General features: G+C 40.7%; 1 protein-coding gene across 1 annotated transcript in view; it reads right to left on the bottom strand.

Moving 5' to 3' along the window:
• mipol1 (mirror-image polydactyly 1) overlaps positions 1-18,115 on the bottom strand; it is a 93,133-nt gene that overhangs the window by 5,917 nt on the left and 69,101 nt on the right. The window contains exon 12 of the mRNA XM_041811951.1: positions 8,565-8,659. Within this exon, the coding sequence (XP_041667885.1) occupies positions 8,565-8,659 (95 nt within the window). The remainder of the gene's footprint in view (positions 1-8,564; positions 8,660-18,115) is intronic.

The raw sequence follows: 18,115 nt of genomic DNA, 5'->3' as shown, positions 1-18,115 counted from the left end.
TTGTTTGATTTCTTTTTACAAACGTCGAGGTTTTTATACATAAACTGGCATTTAAAGGGTTAAATTTGAAACAGTAATCAATAGTTGATATTGATGATCAGCTCTGGTATTGATTAAGACATCCTACTGTGGTCGTTTTTGGTCACGGCCATCTTTACTCTGACTCTGAGGATGAGGTCGACTGTCTGATTGGTTCAGCCCAGGATGGAGCTGTCTGATACTGGGATGGTTATAAAATACAATCATTTACTTCCTGTTTGTGGAAAAAGAGGAAAAAAGGGAAATTTAAGGAGACTGAAGATCAAAATAAAAAAATCATAGATGCATTATTTTCCCATCAGCCTAAGAACGCTCTATGTCTGACAGCACATGATTTATTTCAGAGCTGCACGGTGGAGCAGTGGGTCACTCTGCCTCCTCACATAGAAGGGTTCCTGGTTCTAGCATGGTTCCTGGTTCTAGCATGGTTCCTGGTTCTAGGAGGGTTCAGTGTTCTAGCATGGTTCCTGGTTCTAAAAGAGTTTCTGGTACTAGGAGGGTTCCTGGTTCTAGCATGGTTCCTGGTTCTAGGAGAGTTCCTGGTTCTAGCATCGTTCTTGGTTCTAAGCGGGTTCCTGGTTCTAGCATGGTTCCTGGTTCTAAAAGAGTTTCCTGGTTCTAGGAGGGTTCCTGGTTCTAGGAGAGTTCCTGTTTCTAGCATGGTTCCTGGTTCTAGGAAGGTTCCTAGTTCTAGCATGGTTCCTGGTTCTAGCATGGTTCCTGGTTCTAGGAGGGTTCTGTGTTCTAGCATGGATCCTGGTTCTGAGAGAGTTTCTGGTTCTATGAGGGTTCCGTGTTCTAGCATGGTTCCTGGTTCTAGGAGGGTTCCTGGAACTATGTCAGCGAGTTCCTGAATCTATGTAGCAGGGTTCCTGGTTCTATGTTGGATGGTTCCTGGATCTAACAGGGCTCCTGGTTCTAACAGGGTTCCTGTGTTCTAATAGGGTTCCTGGTTCTAGGAGAGTGCCTGGTCCTATGTCTGATAGTCCCTAGTTCTAGCATGATTCCTGGTTCTAAAAGAGTTCTTGGATCTAGCAGGGTTCCTGGTTCTTGGACGGTTCCTGGTCCTATGTCAGAAGGTTCCTGAATCTAGCAGGGTTCCTGGTTCTAGGAGGGTTCCTGATTCTACATAAGAGGGTTTCTGGTTCTAGGAGAGTTCCTGGTTCTAGGAGACTTCCTGGTCGTATATCAGAAGGTTCCTGAATCTAGCAGGGTTCCTGGTTCTAGGAGAGTTCCTGGTTCTATGTCAGACAGCTCCTGGTTCTAGGAGAGTTCCTGGTTCTATGTCAGACGGTTCCTGGTTCTAGGAGAGGTTCTGGTTCTATGTCAGATGGTTTCTGGTTCTAGGAGAGTTCCTGGTTCTAGTATGGTTCCTGGTTCTAGGAGGGTTCCTGGTTCTCGCATGGTTCCTGGTTCTAGGAGGGTTCCTGGATCTATGTCAGAGAGTTCCTGAATCTATGTAGCAGGGTTCCTGGTTCTAGGTTGGATGGTTCCTGGATCTAACAGGGCTCCTGGTTCTAACAGGGTTCCTGGTTCTAATAGGGTTCCTGGTTCTAGGAGGGTTCCTGGTCCTATGTCTGATGGTTCCTAGTTCTAGCATGATTCCTGGTTCTAAAAGGGTTCTTGGATCTAGCAGGGTTCCTGGTTCTTGGAGGGTTCCTGGTCCTATGTCAGAAGGTTCCTGAATCTAGCAGGGTTCTTGGTTCTAGGAGGGTTACTGATTCTACTTAAGAGGGTTCCTGGTTCTAGGAGAGTTCCTGGTCCTATGTCAGATGGTTCCTGGTTCTAGCAGGGTTCCTGGTTCTATGTCAGATGGTTCCTGGTTCTAGGAGAGTTCCTGGTTCTATGTCAGTCAGTTCCTGGTTCAAGGAGAGTTCCTGGTCCTATGTCAGACCGTTTCTGTTTCTAGGAGAGTTCCTGGTCCTATGTCAGACGGTTCCTGGTTCTATGGGAGATCCTGGTTCTATGTCAGACGGGTCCTGGTTCTAGGAGAGTTCCTGGTCTTATGTCAGATGGTTCCTGAGTTCCTGGTTCTATGTTGGATGGATCCTGGTTCTAGGAGAGTTCCTGGTTCTAGGAAAGTTCCTGGTCCTATATCAGACAGTTCCTGGTTCTAGGAGAGTTCCTGGTTCTAGGAGAGTTTCTGTACCTATGTCAGACGGTTCCTGGTTCTAGGAGAGTTCCTGGTTCTATGTCGGACAGTTCCTGGTTCTAGGAGAGTTCCTGGTCCTATGTCAGACGGTTCCTGATTCTAGAAGAGTTCCTGGTTCTATGTCGGTTCCTGAGTTCCTGGTTCTAGGACAGTTCTTGGTTCTATGTCAGACGGCTCCTGGTTCTAGGAGAGTTCCTGGTCCTATGTCAGACGGTTCCTGGTTCTAGGAGAGTTCCTGGTTCTATGCAAGACGGTTCCTGAGTTCCTGGTTTTATGTGAGATGGTTCCTGGTTCTAGGAGAGTTCATGGTTCTATGTCAGATGGTTCCTGGTACTAGGAGAGTTCCTGTTTCTATGTTAGAAAGTTCCTGGTTCTAGCATGATTCCTGGTCCTATGTCAGACAGTTCCTGAGTTCCTGATTCTATGTCAGATGAATCTTGGTTCTAGGAGAGTTCCTGGTCCTATGTCAGATGGTTCCTGAGTTCCTGGTTCTATGTCAGATGGTTCCTGAGTTCCTGGTTCTATGTCGGACAGTTCCTGGTTCTAGGAGAGTTCCTGGTTCTATGTCAGACGGTTCCTGGTACTAGGAGAGCTCCTGGCTCTATGTTAGATGGTTCCTGGTTCTAGGAAAGTTCCTGGTTTTATGTCAGACAGTTCCTGGTTTGGGTTTTATTGAATTAGATGTCAGAGGAGGCAGATCTGATGAACACATCAACCTGCTGCTGTCTGAGTCACCACTGTCGCTCTGAGCCCTTGAACCAACAAGCAGAAGGTCAGAGGTCGGGGTCAAAGGTCAGGGGTCAGGGGAGGTCAGTCTTGTTCCTGATCCGCATCAAATAAAGTTTTATTTAAACAGAAGAAAAAACATCTGACCCACAGCTGTTTACCATGGAGAACGAAAACGACCACGACCACGCCGCTCAGGAGCAGAGAGGACGCCGCGAGGGCGGGGCAACAAAAGCATTTAGACTGATGGTCATTTCTATATAAAGCAGGACAGCAGCGTTTATTTCAATAAAGTTTATATTGATGCTGAATAAAAGAAGCGACCTCAGGCCTCATGCTCAGTAACATCAGCTGTCTTATTTTGAAAGGATGGAGAGGAAATACATCTGAAATATTTCAGCTGTTCATATAAAAAACATCCATTCCATTAAAAGGAGTGCAAAATGAGGGGAAGTCCATGACCCCAGTATCTGTGCCAATTATATATATATATATATATATATATATATATATATTTATTATATATATATAAGCTTATATTATTGTATTTATTATATATAGCTCTCTTAAACAGAATGTTGGAGTTCCCATGTAGGCTTAAAGAATTAGAAGAATGAAGGCTAAAACAGGATGAAACCAACATAAAGTCAGCCACACTGAGTGCCAGAGAACCTGAATCCCTGATAAACCATCATTTTACTTCCCTCATGTCAAAGGTTTACATTCTGATACTGTTCCGACCCTAAACTGGCCGTAGTGAACCAAATCTGTCTGAGAGTTAGAGACAAACATCAAGAGATGTGAGTTTTTGTTTCCCCCAAAAACCACTGAAATAAAAGCCAAAATCCTTCTACCCCCCACCTGCTGATCCCCCCTCCTCTGAGTCTCTGCAGGCGTCCCGCCTCATCCTGATGATGTATGGAGGCTCACAGTTTATCAGCAGAGACAAACAGCAGGACGCTCTCTAACACACCAACGACTCCAACAACTCTGCTGCGGTTTAAAACGCTGCTATTATAATGCAGATCAATGAGGAAATCACAGAAAAACTACAGAAAATCACAGAAACCTCCAAAAATGTACAGAAATATCACACAAAAACTAGAAACTACAGAAATATCACAGAAAAACTAGAAACTACAGAAATATCACAGAAAAACAACAGAAAATTACAGGAAACATACAAAAATGTACAGAAAATCACAGAAAAACTAGAGAAAATCAATGAAAACTACAGGAAACCTACAGAAAAATCAGAAAAAAACAGCACAGCAACAACTAGTCCTGATACCCCAAATATTTTTACAATAGAGACCAGTCCTGATAATGGTACAACTGGTCATACCACTGCCAACTATCAGAGACCTCCATAACAAGTCCTAATGTGACAACAAGATGTCCTAGAAACACCATGACCTGTCGTCTACAAGTTAAATTAGACCTGATAACAATCCAGATGGTCTGGGACTAGGACTTGTCTTTAACTATTAAAAATAATCTAGTTCTATTTCAAATAGGTATTCAAATAAGAAAACTAGCAGACCGACTCTGACTGTCAGTCCTGATACACCCTGAACCGTTGATTTACTACCGCAACGACCTGAACACTATGTAACCCAGTGAATGAATTTAAATGTATACAGATTGTGCCATCCTGCCTGCCTGCAGGAGTGACCTTGTGCCCGCCATAACAAACTGGTTATTTTATTTTTTCACCAAATTGATTTACTAATTTCCTTAAACTGTTTATTTTGTTTACAAACCGTTCATACCACACCCCAAATCCGTAACTCATTATCCAATTCGAGCTTGTCCCATAACACATAAATATCCGGTGCACAAGGTCACTTCCTCTTTGGCAATCTCCTCACCTGGCGGTCACGCAGGCAGCACGGCTGGTTGGCAGCAGAAATTACGCACTACCTTCACTAAACGGTCGATTCTAACATTATAGAGACTCAGCAGTGAGTGTTGTTTCTTTTGTTATTTTCATAATATGTCCTAAGTTGATTTAAAACTCCCACTAGTGCCTTTGTTCCTCCGCGGGACTTGCGGTGATTTATATGCCAAACCTCATTAAGAAAACAGCTAATTTAAGCTGCGTGCGGCTGCACGCCGTTTTGTCTTTGACTTATTTGTATGTATATTTGTTAAAATGATTTGATATGTTAAAGTAAATCGGCTTTGCCAAAATGTTAGGTACATTCCATTGAAAATAAGAACTTTATTTTTTTAGGTGAAATGCTCAATGAGATTAATTAATTTTTATATTAGATAAATTGTGTTCTCTCGTAATGAGAATTGGATGTGAAGCGCGGATTTTTTGATGAAAGAGTTTTAATTAATGTCGAGTTGTACAACAAATGTTTGATAAAGAATAGTAATTGTTTGTATTTTACTGACCCCTTTTTAGGTCAGGTTTTTTTTGTTACCCCTTCCTTTCCCTGGATTGGATCCGTCGAAAGACTGGCGAGCTACCAAAGGAACTCTGAGCCCCCCACACCTCCCCCCCTTTCCCAAAGAAGACTACCACGGTTAGGGTAGGAACAAGGACTCTGGAACATAATGAACTGAACCGATTTAAAGTGGATTTAAAGAAAGAGCAGAACTTTCAAATTTTTTGTATTTTTTTTTAAAAGGCCTCCCTTCATTATTATTGATTGATTGTTTGAAGTTGTTTGTGTTAATTATTTGGAAAAAATATTATTTATCAATACACTTACTTAAACTTAACTTCTGTCTTTGTTGTATTATTCACACACCCAGGGCTTCCTTTGAGACGAACCTAAGTTTTCTGAATTACCTAATTTTCCACTATTTATTATTTCAATTCTTTCCAATTAATATAATTTTCTCTAATCTAAGTTAACATATTCAAAATGTTACAACTACGACAACCAGTTGCCATACTACTACAACCAGCCACCATACTAATAAAACCAGCCACCATACTACTACAACCAGTCGCCATACTATCAATCAAACTTTATTTATAAAGCGTTTTTCATACATAACATGTAACTCAAAGTGCTTTACATAGACAAAATAAAAACATTCCCTCAACCAGCTACTACTACAACCAGCCACCATACTACTACAACCTCTCGCCATAGTACTACAACCAGCCACCATACTACTACAACCTCTCGCCCATAGTACTACAACCAGTCGCCATACTACTACAACCAGTCGCCATACTGCTACAACCAGCCACCATAGTACTACGACCAGTCAGCATACTACTACAATCAGCCGCCATACTACTACGACCAGTTGCCAAAATACTACGACCAGTCACCATACTACAACAACCTCTTGCCATACTACTACAACCAGCCACCATACTACAACAACCTCTCGCCATACTACTACAACCAGCCACCATACTACTACAACCAGTCGCCATACTACTATGACCAGTCGCCATACTACTACAACAAGCCGCCATACTAATACAACCAGTCGCCATACTACTACTACCAGCCACCATACTACTACAACCTCTTGCCATACTACTACAACCAGTCGCCATACTACTACAACCAGTCGCCATACTACTACAACCAGCCACCATACTACTACAACCAGCCACCATACTACAACAACCTCTCGTCATACTACTACAACCAGCCACCATACTACTACAACCTCTCGCCATACTACTACAACCAGTCACCATACTACTACAACCAGTCGCCAAACTACTACAACCGTCGCCATACTACTACAACCAGTCACCATATTTACTACAACCAGTCGCCATACTACTACAACCAGTCACCATACTACTACAACCAGTCTCCATACTACTACAACCAGTCTCCATACTGCTACGACCAGCCACCATACTACTACGACCAGTCAGCATACTACTACAACCAGTCACCATACTACAACAACCTCTTGCCATACTACTACAACCAGCCACCATACTAAAACAACCTCTCGCCATACTACTACAACCAGCCACCATACTACTACAACCAGTCGCCATACTACTATGACCAGTCGCCATACTACTACAACAAGCCGCCATACTAATACAACCAGTCGCCATACTACTACTACCAGCCACCATACTACTACAACCTCTTGCCATACTACTACAACCAGTCGCCATACTACTACAACCAGCCACCATACTACTACAACCAGCCACCATACTACAACAACCTCTCGCCATACTACTACAACCAGCCACCATACTACTACAACCTCTCGCCATACTACTACAACCAGTCACCATACTACTACAACCAGTCGCCAAACTACTACAACCGTCGCCATACTACTACAACCAGTCACCATATTTACTACAACCAGTCGCCATACTACTACAACCAGTCACCATACTACTACAACCAGTCTCCATACTACTACAACCAGTCTCCATACTGCTACGACCAGCCACCATACTACTACGACCAGTCAGCATACTACTACAACTAGTCACCATACTACAACAACCTCTCGCCATACTACTACAACCTCTCGCCATACTACTACAACCAGCCACCATACTACTACAACCAGTCGCAATACTACTATGACCAGTCGCCATACTACAACCAGCCGCCATACTACTCTGACCAGTCGCCATAATACTACGACCAGTCACCATACTACTACAACCAGTCACCATACTACTACAACCACCCACCATAAGACTACAACCAGTCACCATACTACTATACCCAGTCATCATACTACTACAACCAGTCACTATACTACTACTACCTATCGTTCTAGCACTAATCATTATACTACTTTTTCACCATACCCAGCTGTTGTATGACCAGTTCTCCCATCCTTCCAGTTAGTAGTTACATATTCATGGTCAGTCCCTTAAGATTCTAAGCAGTCATTATACTCAAACTGCTGGTGTGATACTATGACAATGAGGCCTAATCCCAGTACTAGTACTGCCTGGTCCACAGACTGTTGCTGGTGTGATACTATGACAATGAGGCCTAATCCCAGTACTAGTACTGCCTGGTCCACAGACTGTTGCTGGTGTGATACTATGACAATGAGGCCTGATCCCAGTACTACTACTGCCTGGTCCACAGACTGTTGCTGGTGTGATACTATGACAATGAGGCCTAATCCCAGTACTAGTATTGCCTGGTCCATAGACTGTTGCTGGTGTGATACTATGACAATGAGGCCTAATCCCAGTACTAGTACTGCCTGGTCCACATACTGTTGCTGGTGTGATACTATGACAATGAGGCCTAATCCCAGTACTAGTATTGCCTGGTCCATAGACTGTTGCTGGTGTGATACTATGACAATGAGGCCTAATCCCAGTACTAGTACTGCCTGGTCCACATACTGTTGCTGGTGTGATACTATGACAATGAGGCCTAATCCCAGTACTAGTAGTGCCTGGTCCACAGACTGTTGCTGGTGTGATACTATGACAATGAGGCCTAATCCCAGTACTAGTACTGCCTGGTCCACAGACCGTTGTTACACCTCTCCATACCATACTGCCCTGTTCTGTATAGTATGGTGTGATATTGTAAGAGGGGATTTTAACTTTTACATTCAGATCTGTAATCCTCTGGACCAGGTCCTGAGACTTCCTAAAGTAGACCTAAAATCTCAGCCGCCCTACCACACATCCACATAACAATTATGTTACCTGTGATTGGCTCGTAGGGCCTGTAGCTCCACCTCCAGGCGCTGCTTGTCCTCAAGAGCCCCTCCTCTTTCTCTCTGAAGCCTCAGCAGATCCTCCTGATTGGACAATCAGACAACAATCACATTAACCTTAGGAGAGTGAATGTAAACAGTCCATGTGAACGGTGATGATGATGATGATGATGATGATGATGGGGATGAAGATGATCAATCATACTGGTCCAAAATTAATCGTCCTCATTGATGGGATAAAAGCCTGAGTTCAGTCTCGGTGTGTTTCTGCACGCGTGCAGTGAGAGATCAGGAAGTGATCTCTGAGTCAGCCTGTTTAAATAAAGGATTAATTAACTAAATGACTCATTAACCAACATGAGTGTCAACACTCTTCATAATGAGGAATTAGTTTTATCAGCCTCTATTTACAGACAGCACATCAGCTCACGCTCCAGGTGCATTCTGGGTAAGAAACAGAGCCTGGGATGTCTGGTGTGTTTCTCTCAGCCCACTTTCTGACAGTCCTGCTCAGCCACGCTGCTCTGAAATAAAACACCTCCTAAAGTCTGACCTGGAGCCGGGGAACACGGGAGACGCTCACATGATTCACACAGCGACTCTGAGTCCAACAGCTCACTTAAAAGTTGTTCTGACTTTTAGCTGATCGTTCGTGTTTGTTGTGCAGACACGAGGGACGACCCCAGCCCCATCCTGGCCTGACCCCGGCCTGACCCCAGCCTGACCCCGGCTCAACCACCACTTCTGACTGGATGGATGGATAAAAGCGATATCTTGCGATTGTTATGCCATAAAAAGGAACGATAGAAACAGCATCAGTGAGCATTACAGAAACAGTGATCCCCAACATTACATCCTACACTATAACCAGACACAGCACCACTACAACAAGACACTACACTACGACTAGTCATAACCCAGCCCTAACACTACTGTAGCTAGCCCACATAGCACCACAACTAGTTCTAACACCACACTGTTGTAGTATTGCATTCCTACCACTAGTAGAGTACAGCAGGGATGCAGGATGTCAGCATGGTAGCTACGTCTGCAGACGGGGAGTCAAGGTAAAAGTAGGAAACCCTAACATTCTATCACATACTCATCATCTCTGACCACTTCCTAGCCCTTTAACTACTCAGCTCCAGACAAGTTATTCAGCTGTTAACAGTGGCTAAGGCAACGATTCACCCCACCATAAACACACCATCCCCACTGTGGAGCATGGCAGGGGCAGCATCACGCTGTGGGGATGCTTCTCAGCAGCATTATTCCCTGGAAGGCTTGTAAAGGTAGAGGGTGAAATGAATGTGGAAAAAAAAAGGAAAATCCTGGAGGACAATCTTATTCAGTCTGACAGAGAACTTCAGCTTAGAGAAGATTTATTTTATTCTTTTTTTTTTTTTTTTAATTCCAGAGTCCAGATGTTTGATCTTGACTGAGACCTATCCACACAGACTCAGAGAGACTGAGACCTATCCACACAGACTCAGAGAGACTGAGACCTATCCACACAGACTCAGAGAGACTGAGACCTATCCACACAGACTCAGAGACTGAGACCTATCCACACGGACTCAGAGAGACTGAGACTGAGACCTATCCACACAGACTCAGAGAGACTGAGACCTATCCACACAGACTCAGAGAGACTGAGACCTATCCACACAGACTCAGAGACTGAGACCTATCCACACAGACTCAGAGACTGAGACCTATCCACACAGACTCAGAGACTGAGACCTATCCACACGGACTCAGAGAGACTGAGACCTATCCACACAGACTCAGAGAGACTGAGACCTATCCACACGGACTCAGAGAGACTGAGACCTATCCACACGGACTCAGAGAGACTGAGACCTATCCACACAGACTCAGAGACTGAGACCTATCCACACGGACTCAGAGAGACTGAGACCTATCCACACGGACTCAGAGAGACTGAGACCTATCCACACGGACTCAGAGAGACTGAGACCTATCCACACAGACTCAGAGACTGAGACCTATCCACACAGACTCAGAGACTGAGACTGAGACCTATCCACACAGACTCAGAGAGACTGAGACCTATCCACACAGACTCAGAGAGACTGAGACCTATCCACACAGACTCAGAGACTGAGACCTATCCACACAGACTCAGAGACTGAGACCTATCCACACGGACTCAGAGAGACTGAGACCTATCCACACAGACTCAGAGACTGAGACCTATCCACACAGACTCAGAGACTGAGACCTATCCACACAGACTCAGAGACTGAGAACTATCCACACGGACTCAGAGAGACTGAGACCTATCCACACAGACTCAGAGAGACTGAGACCTATCCACACAGACTCAGAGAGACTGAGACCTATCCACACAGACTCAGAGACTGAGACCTATCCACACAGACTCAGAGACTGAGACCTATCCACACGGACTCAGAGAGACTGAGACCTATCCACACGGACTCAGAGAGACTGAGACCTATCCACACGGACTCAGAGAGACTGAGACCTATCCACACAGACTCAGAGACTGAGACCTATCCACACGGACTCAGAGAGACTGAGACCTATCCACACGGACTCAGAGAGACTGAGACCTATCCACACGGACTCAGAGAGACTGAGACCTATCCACACAGACTCAGAGACTGAGACCTATCCACACAGACTCAGAGACTGAGACTGAGACCTATCCACACAGACTCAGAGAGACTGAGACCTATCCACACAGACTCAGAGACTGAGACCTATCCACACAGACTCAGAGAGACTGAGACCTATCCACACAGACTCAGAGACTGAGACCTATCCACACAGACTCAGAGACTGAGACCTATCCACACAGACTCAGAGACTGAGACCTATCCACACAGACTCAGAGACTGAGACCTATCCACACGGACTCAGAGAGACTGAGACCTATCCACACGGACTCAGAGAGACTGAGACCTATCCACACGGACTCAGAGAGACTGAGACCTATCCACACAGACTCAGAGCTGAGACTGAGACCTATCCACACAGACTCAGAGAGACTGAGACCTATCCACACAGACTCAGAGAGACTGAGACCTATCCACACAGACTCAGAGACTGAGACCTATCCACACAGACTCAGAGACTGAGACCTATCCACACGGACTCAGAGAGACTGAGACCTATCCACACGGACTCAGAGAGACTGAGACCTATCCACACGGACTCAGAGAGACTGAGACCTATCCACACAGACTCAGAGACTGAGACCTATCCACACGGACTCAGAGAGACTGAGACCTATCCACACGGACTCAGAGAGACTGAGACCTATCCACACAGACTCAGAGAGACTGAGACCTATCCACACAGACTCAGAGACTGAGACCTATCCACACAGACTCAGAGACTGAGACTGAGACCTATCCACACAGACTCAGAGAGACTGAGACCTATCCACACAGACTCAGAGAGACTGAGACCTATCCACACAGACTCAGAGACTGAGACCTATCCACACAGACTCAGAGAGACTGAGACCTATCCACACAGACTCAGAGACTGAGACCTATCCACACAGACTCAGAGACTGAGACCTATCCACACAGACTCAGAGACTGAGACCTATCCACACAGACTCAGAGACTGAGACCTATCCACACGGACTCAGAGAGACTGAGACCTATCCACACGGACTCAGAGAGACTGAGACCTATCCACACGGACTCAGAGAGACTGAGACCTATCCACACAGACTCAGAGCTGAGACTGCAGACAGAGGAGGCTCTACTAAAGACTGACTTGGAGGAATATTTATGCACTCACTGATTTACATTACAGGTTTTTATCTGACATGACTGTAGAAATCTGTTTTCACTTTGACATTAAAGAGAAATTTTGTATTTTTTGCGTAGAGTGTTGTCTCATCACAGCAACAATGGAAGTCTAACATGATTGATCCATCCTCTACCTGGGACTGGCCCACTAAGCCTCTGTAGGTCTCTGGGACACATGTCATGAGAATCCTCTCCCTTCCTGCTCCCGTCTCCTGACGTCCCCTCACCCTCAGAGAGGAGCACAGATTGAACCCGAGGGTTGGCAGCATCAGGACGGTGCGTCTCTCTCCATCTGCGGTCAAAAAGTGTGGAGGTGGACTCCTGCCGAGCCAACAGACCTGATCCTGACCTCCTCCTCCTCCTCCTCCTCCTCTCCATGTTAATTAAAGCCCTGACGGTCTGCAGGTTTAAAGCCAGACATCAAAAGAGAAACCAAACCGGAGAGTCAATATGTGACTTCTCCAGCCGGGCCGGAGGAGACGCTTCAAAAGAGCCGCCGACGTATTAATCAGAATAATTTCCAAATGAGGCCATCAGCACGCCGCGGCGACGCCAGCTGACCTTTAACATGAGGAGTTAAGGTCAAGCAGAGAGGAGGGGGAGGAGTAATAAAACTAACCTGACCCAGGATGAGGAGGTGTGGGGGGGGGGGGTAATTAAGCTTTAATTAGCATAGAGGATGAGCATGGGGTGTACTTCAGGATGAGGAGGTGAGTAAATGAAAGGCACCTCCTCTGGCCTTTAACACCAGGAGTTAAAGGGCCAGTTCACTACAAATTGGCCCCCAAATTCAGGCCCCTGTCAGCTGATTGAAGTTGGAGTGTTTGATGAGCTCGGTGATCCCTTCACTTGGACTGTCCTTCCAGAAATCCACCTCTGGGTTTGTAGAGGTTACACTGGGACGTCTCTGCTTCTCTAAAGTTTATTAAACGCTGTGAGAGTTTAAACCGTGTTCGAACAGCAGGGGGTGTCACATTCAGCTACCTCTCTGTCACATCATAAATGCACCACCCTCTCCCCTAACGAGCTCTGCTAATGAGGACGGAGAAGGAAAGTCGAAGAAATCTACCTGTGAGACTCTCTTAGTGCCAATCTCCCATGATTCTCATTCCTCGTCTTGGACAGGGAAGAAGACGGAAACGGGGCTTCAAGGCAAAAACAGGGAGAGGAAGGAAAAACTAGGAGTCATCACAGGGTATCCGAGTAAAACTGGGCTGTCATCAGGACAGAAACGCCCACAACACCCTCAGCTTCATGAACATTCCATCCTTGCCTTTGCAGATGTCACCCTTCACAGTCTTAAAGATGATGTCATCATTCCAGTCTAGACCCCAGTTATCATTCCAGTCGAACCAGTACCCCCCAGATTTACTATCTAAATAGTACATCAGTGTGTTTATGATGACATGAGGGAGAAAAGCTGTTAAAGATGCCGTTAAATAAAGATACTACAGACATGCAGAGAGCTTTATTTCTATTCTAAGTCATGACTGTTTTAAAGCTCTACTTAAACAGATCTGTTTTAGAGCTCCCTCTTCATACTGGTCCTAAATGCTGCTATAGGGTCTAGTTCTAGCCTCTGGCTGTGGTCCTGGTTTCTCTCTGGGTCTGTGGCTGAGCGTGGTTTTCTTCCCGCTGCTCTCTGACAGTCTGTTGGTTAATTTCTGGGCAGCTGTTGGAGTTTCTGTTGGAAATTAAAATCGTCTCCAGGCTCTAATCCTCCGGAGCCCTCCAGCCTCATTAACAGATTCAGAGAGGAAAAAAGAGCGAGTGCTACATTAATAACAAAATTTAATAAATCTGATCCGAGCGGAGCGAGAGCAGCAAACGGGGCGAGCTGCAGGACGACAGACGAACCATTCTGTGGGAGATTTTACTGAACTCAGCGAGAGAGAGAGAGAGAGGAGAAATACAGCCGTGAGACGGCAGATATTAGGAGACTTAATAGGATATGAATGAAGGGAATAAGTATAAATACACTACACTGATCAATAATCATTTATAAGCTGATGTTCAGGCTGCAGATAGTTGCAGCACGCATGTTTCTATGAAGAGAAAGGAACTAAAGGGTTAATTAGTCCTAAACCTCAGCGCACAGAGAAGACAGACATGAGGATCCTGACTGGGCACCAGCAGAGTCCAAACGCAGGGAAAGACAGGAACGCTGCAAGATTCCTCAGTGTGGCTCTGAAAATGGAAATAAACCAGTGCTGTCATCCATGATAAAATCCGACCAACGGCATCATAGAGACGCAGCCATGGCAGAGGGATCAGTGTTAATAATACAATAAACACATGACTCTCAGCTGCAGCTCCTAACACCGGCCGTTAGCTACACTTACCCACACATATTCAACTACAGGGACGCAAGGATGGAACGTCTGATACCAGACCAATGTTTAGGAATAGGATGGACTGTTTTAGAAGACTTAAAGAATGACATCATCTTCAAAGATAAAGAGTAGAATGTTGGTGAAGCTGAGGGTGTTGGGAGCTTTTCCCCTCCATTTTTGCCAAATCATATGCCACAGTTGGCAACTTGTAAATTAATCTTCAATGGTAAGAATAGAAGGTTTAACAAGTTTGACAGGAAGACATCATTTTAAAAGGAAGAAGGGAATATTTAAGCTTTAGAGGATGAATCATCCTCAAAGGAAAGGAATGTTGTATGACCTCTAAACAAGATTATTATAGTTAACTAAAACTAACTAAATAACTAAAACTAAAATTCAAGAATCATTTTAGTTAACTAAAACTAACTAAATAACTAAAACTAAAATTCAAGAATCATTTTAGTTAACTAAAACTAACTAAATAACTAAAACCAAAATTCAAGAATCATTATAGTTAACTAAAACTAACTAAATAACTAAAACAAAAATTCAAGAATCATTATAGTTAACTAAAACTAACTAAATAACTAAAACTAAAATTCAAGAATCATTTTAGTTAACTAAAACTAACTAAATAACTAAAACTAAAATTCAAGAATCATTTTAGTTAACTAAAACTAACTAAATAACTAAAACCAAAATTCAAGAATCATTATAGTTAACTAAAACTAACTAAATAACTAAAACTAAAATTCAAGAATCATTATAGTTAACTAAAACTAACTAAATAACTAAAACTAAAATTCAAGAATCATTATAGTTTACTAAAACTAACTAAATAACTAAAACTAAAATTCAGAATCATTATAGTTAACTAAAACTAACTAAATAACTAAAACTAAAATTCAAGAATCATTATAGTTAACTAAAACTAACTAAATAACTAAAACTAAAATCCAGAATCATTTTAGTTAACTAAAACTAACTAAATAACTAAAACTAAAATTCAAGAATCATTTTAGTTAACTAAAACTAACTAAATAACTAAAACCAAAATTCAAGAATCATTATAGTTAACTAAAACTAACTAAATAACTAAAACCAAAATTCAAGAATCATTTTAGTTAACTAAAACTAACTAAATAACTAAAACCAAAATTCAAGAATCATTATAGTTAACTAAAACTAACTAAATAACTAAAACCAAAATTCAAGAATCATTATAGTTAACTAAAACTAACTAAATAACTAAAACCAAAATTCAAGAATCATTTTAGTTAACTAAAACTAACTAAATAACTAAAACTAAAATTCAAGAATCATTATAGTTAACTAAAACTAACTAAATAACTAAAACTAAAATTCAAGAATCATTATAGTTAACTAAAACTAACTAAATAACTAAAACTAAAATCCAGAATCATTTTAGTTAACTAAAACTAACTAAATAACTAAAACTAAAATTCAAGAATCATTTTAGTTAACTAAAACTAACTAAATAACTAAAACTAAAATTCAAGAATCATTATAGTTAACTAAAACTAACTAAATAACTAAAACTAAAATTCAAGAATCATTATAGTTAACTAAAACTAACTAAATAACTAAAACTAAAATCCAGAATCATTTTAGTTAACTAAACTAACTAAATAACTTAAACTAAAATTCAAGAATCATTATAGTTAACTAAAACTAACTAAATAACTAAAACTAAAATCCAGAATCATTATAGTTAACTAAAACTAACTAAATAACTAAAACTAAAATTCAAGAATCATTATAGTTAACTAAAACTAACTAAATAACTAAAACTAAAATCCAGAATCATTATAGTTAACTAAAACTAACTAAATAACTAAAACTAAAATTCAAGAATCATTTTAGTTAACTAAAACTAACTAAATAACTAAAACCAAAATTCAAGAATCATTTTAGTTAACTAAAACTAACTAAATAACTAAAACTAAAATCCAGAATCATTATAGTTAACTAAAACTAACTAAATAACTAAAACTAAAATTCAAGAATCATTTTAGTTAACTAAAACTAACTAAATAACTAAAACTAAAATTCAGAATCATTATAGTTAACTAAAACTAACTAAATAACTAAAACTAAAATTCAAGAATCATTATAGTTAACTAAAACTAACTAAATAACTAAAACTAAAATCCAGAATCATTTTAGTTAACTAAAACTAACTAAATAACTTAAACTAAAATTCAAGAATCATTTTAGTTAACTAAAACTAACTAAATAACTTAAACTAAAATCCAGAATCATTTTAGTTAACTAAAACTAACTAAATAACTAAAACTAAAATTCAAGAATCATTTTAGTTAACTAAAACTAACTAAATAACTAAAACTAAAATTCAAGAATCATTATAGTTAACTAAAACTAACTAAATAACTAAAACTAAAATTCAAGAATCATTATAGTTAACTAAAACTAACTAAATAACTAAAACTAAAATTCAAGAATCATTATAGTTAACTAAAACTAACTAAATAACTAAAACTAAAATCCAGAATCATTTTAGTTAACTAAAACTAACTAAATAACTTAAACTAAAATTCAAGAATCATTACAGTTAACTAAAATTATCTAAATACCTAAAACTAAAAATCAAAAATCATTTTAGTTAACTAAAACTAACTAAAAAACTAAAACTAAAATTCAAAGATCATTATAGTTAACTAAAACTAACTAAATAACTAAAACTAAAATTCAGAAATCATTATATTTAACTAAAACTAACTAAATAACTAAAATTCAAAGATCATTATAGTTAACTAAAAATAAATAACTAAAACTAAAATTCAAGAATCATTATAGTTAACTAAAACTAACTAAATAACTAAAACTAAAATCCAGAATCATTTTAGTTAACTAAAACTAACTAAATAACTAAAACTAAAATTCAAGAATCATTATAGTTAACTAAAACTAACTAAATAACTAAAACTAAAATGCAGAATCATTATAGTTAACTAAAACTAACTAAATAACTAAAACCAAAATTCAAGAATCATTTTAGTTAACTAAAACTAACTAAATAACTAAAACCAAAATCCAGAATCATTTTAGTTAACTAAAACTAACTAAATAACTAAAACCAAAATCCAGAATCATTTTAGTTAACTAAAACTAACTAAATAACTAAAACTAAAATCCAGAATCATTTTAGTTAACTAAAACTAACTAAATAACTAAAACTAAAATCCAGAATCATTTTAGTTAACTAAAACTAACTAAATAACTAAAACTAAAATTCAAGAATCATTTTAGTTAACTAAAACTAACTAAATAACTAAAACTAAAATCCAGAATCATTTTAGTTAACTAAAACTAACTAAATAACTAAAACTAAAATTCAAGAATCATTTGAGTTA

Source organism: Cheilinus undulatus, linkage group 18, assembly GCF_018320785.1.
Source record: "Cheilinus undulatus linkage group 18, ASM1832078v1, whole genome shotgun sequence".
Lineage (NCBI taxonomy): Eukaryota > Metazoa > Chordata > Actinopteri > Labriformes > Labridae > Cheilinus > Cheilinus undulatus.
Note: the sequence above shows the minus strand (reverse complement) of the source record. Positions and strands in the feature narration are given on the sequence as shown.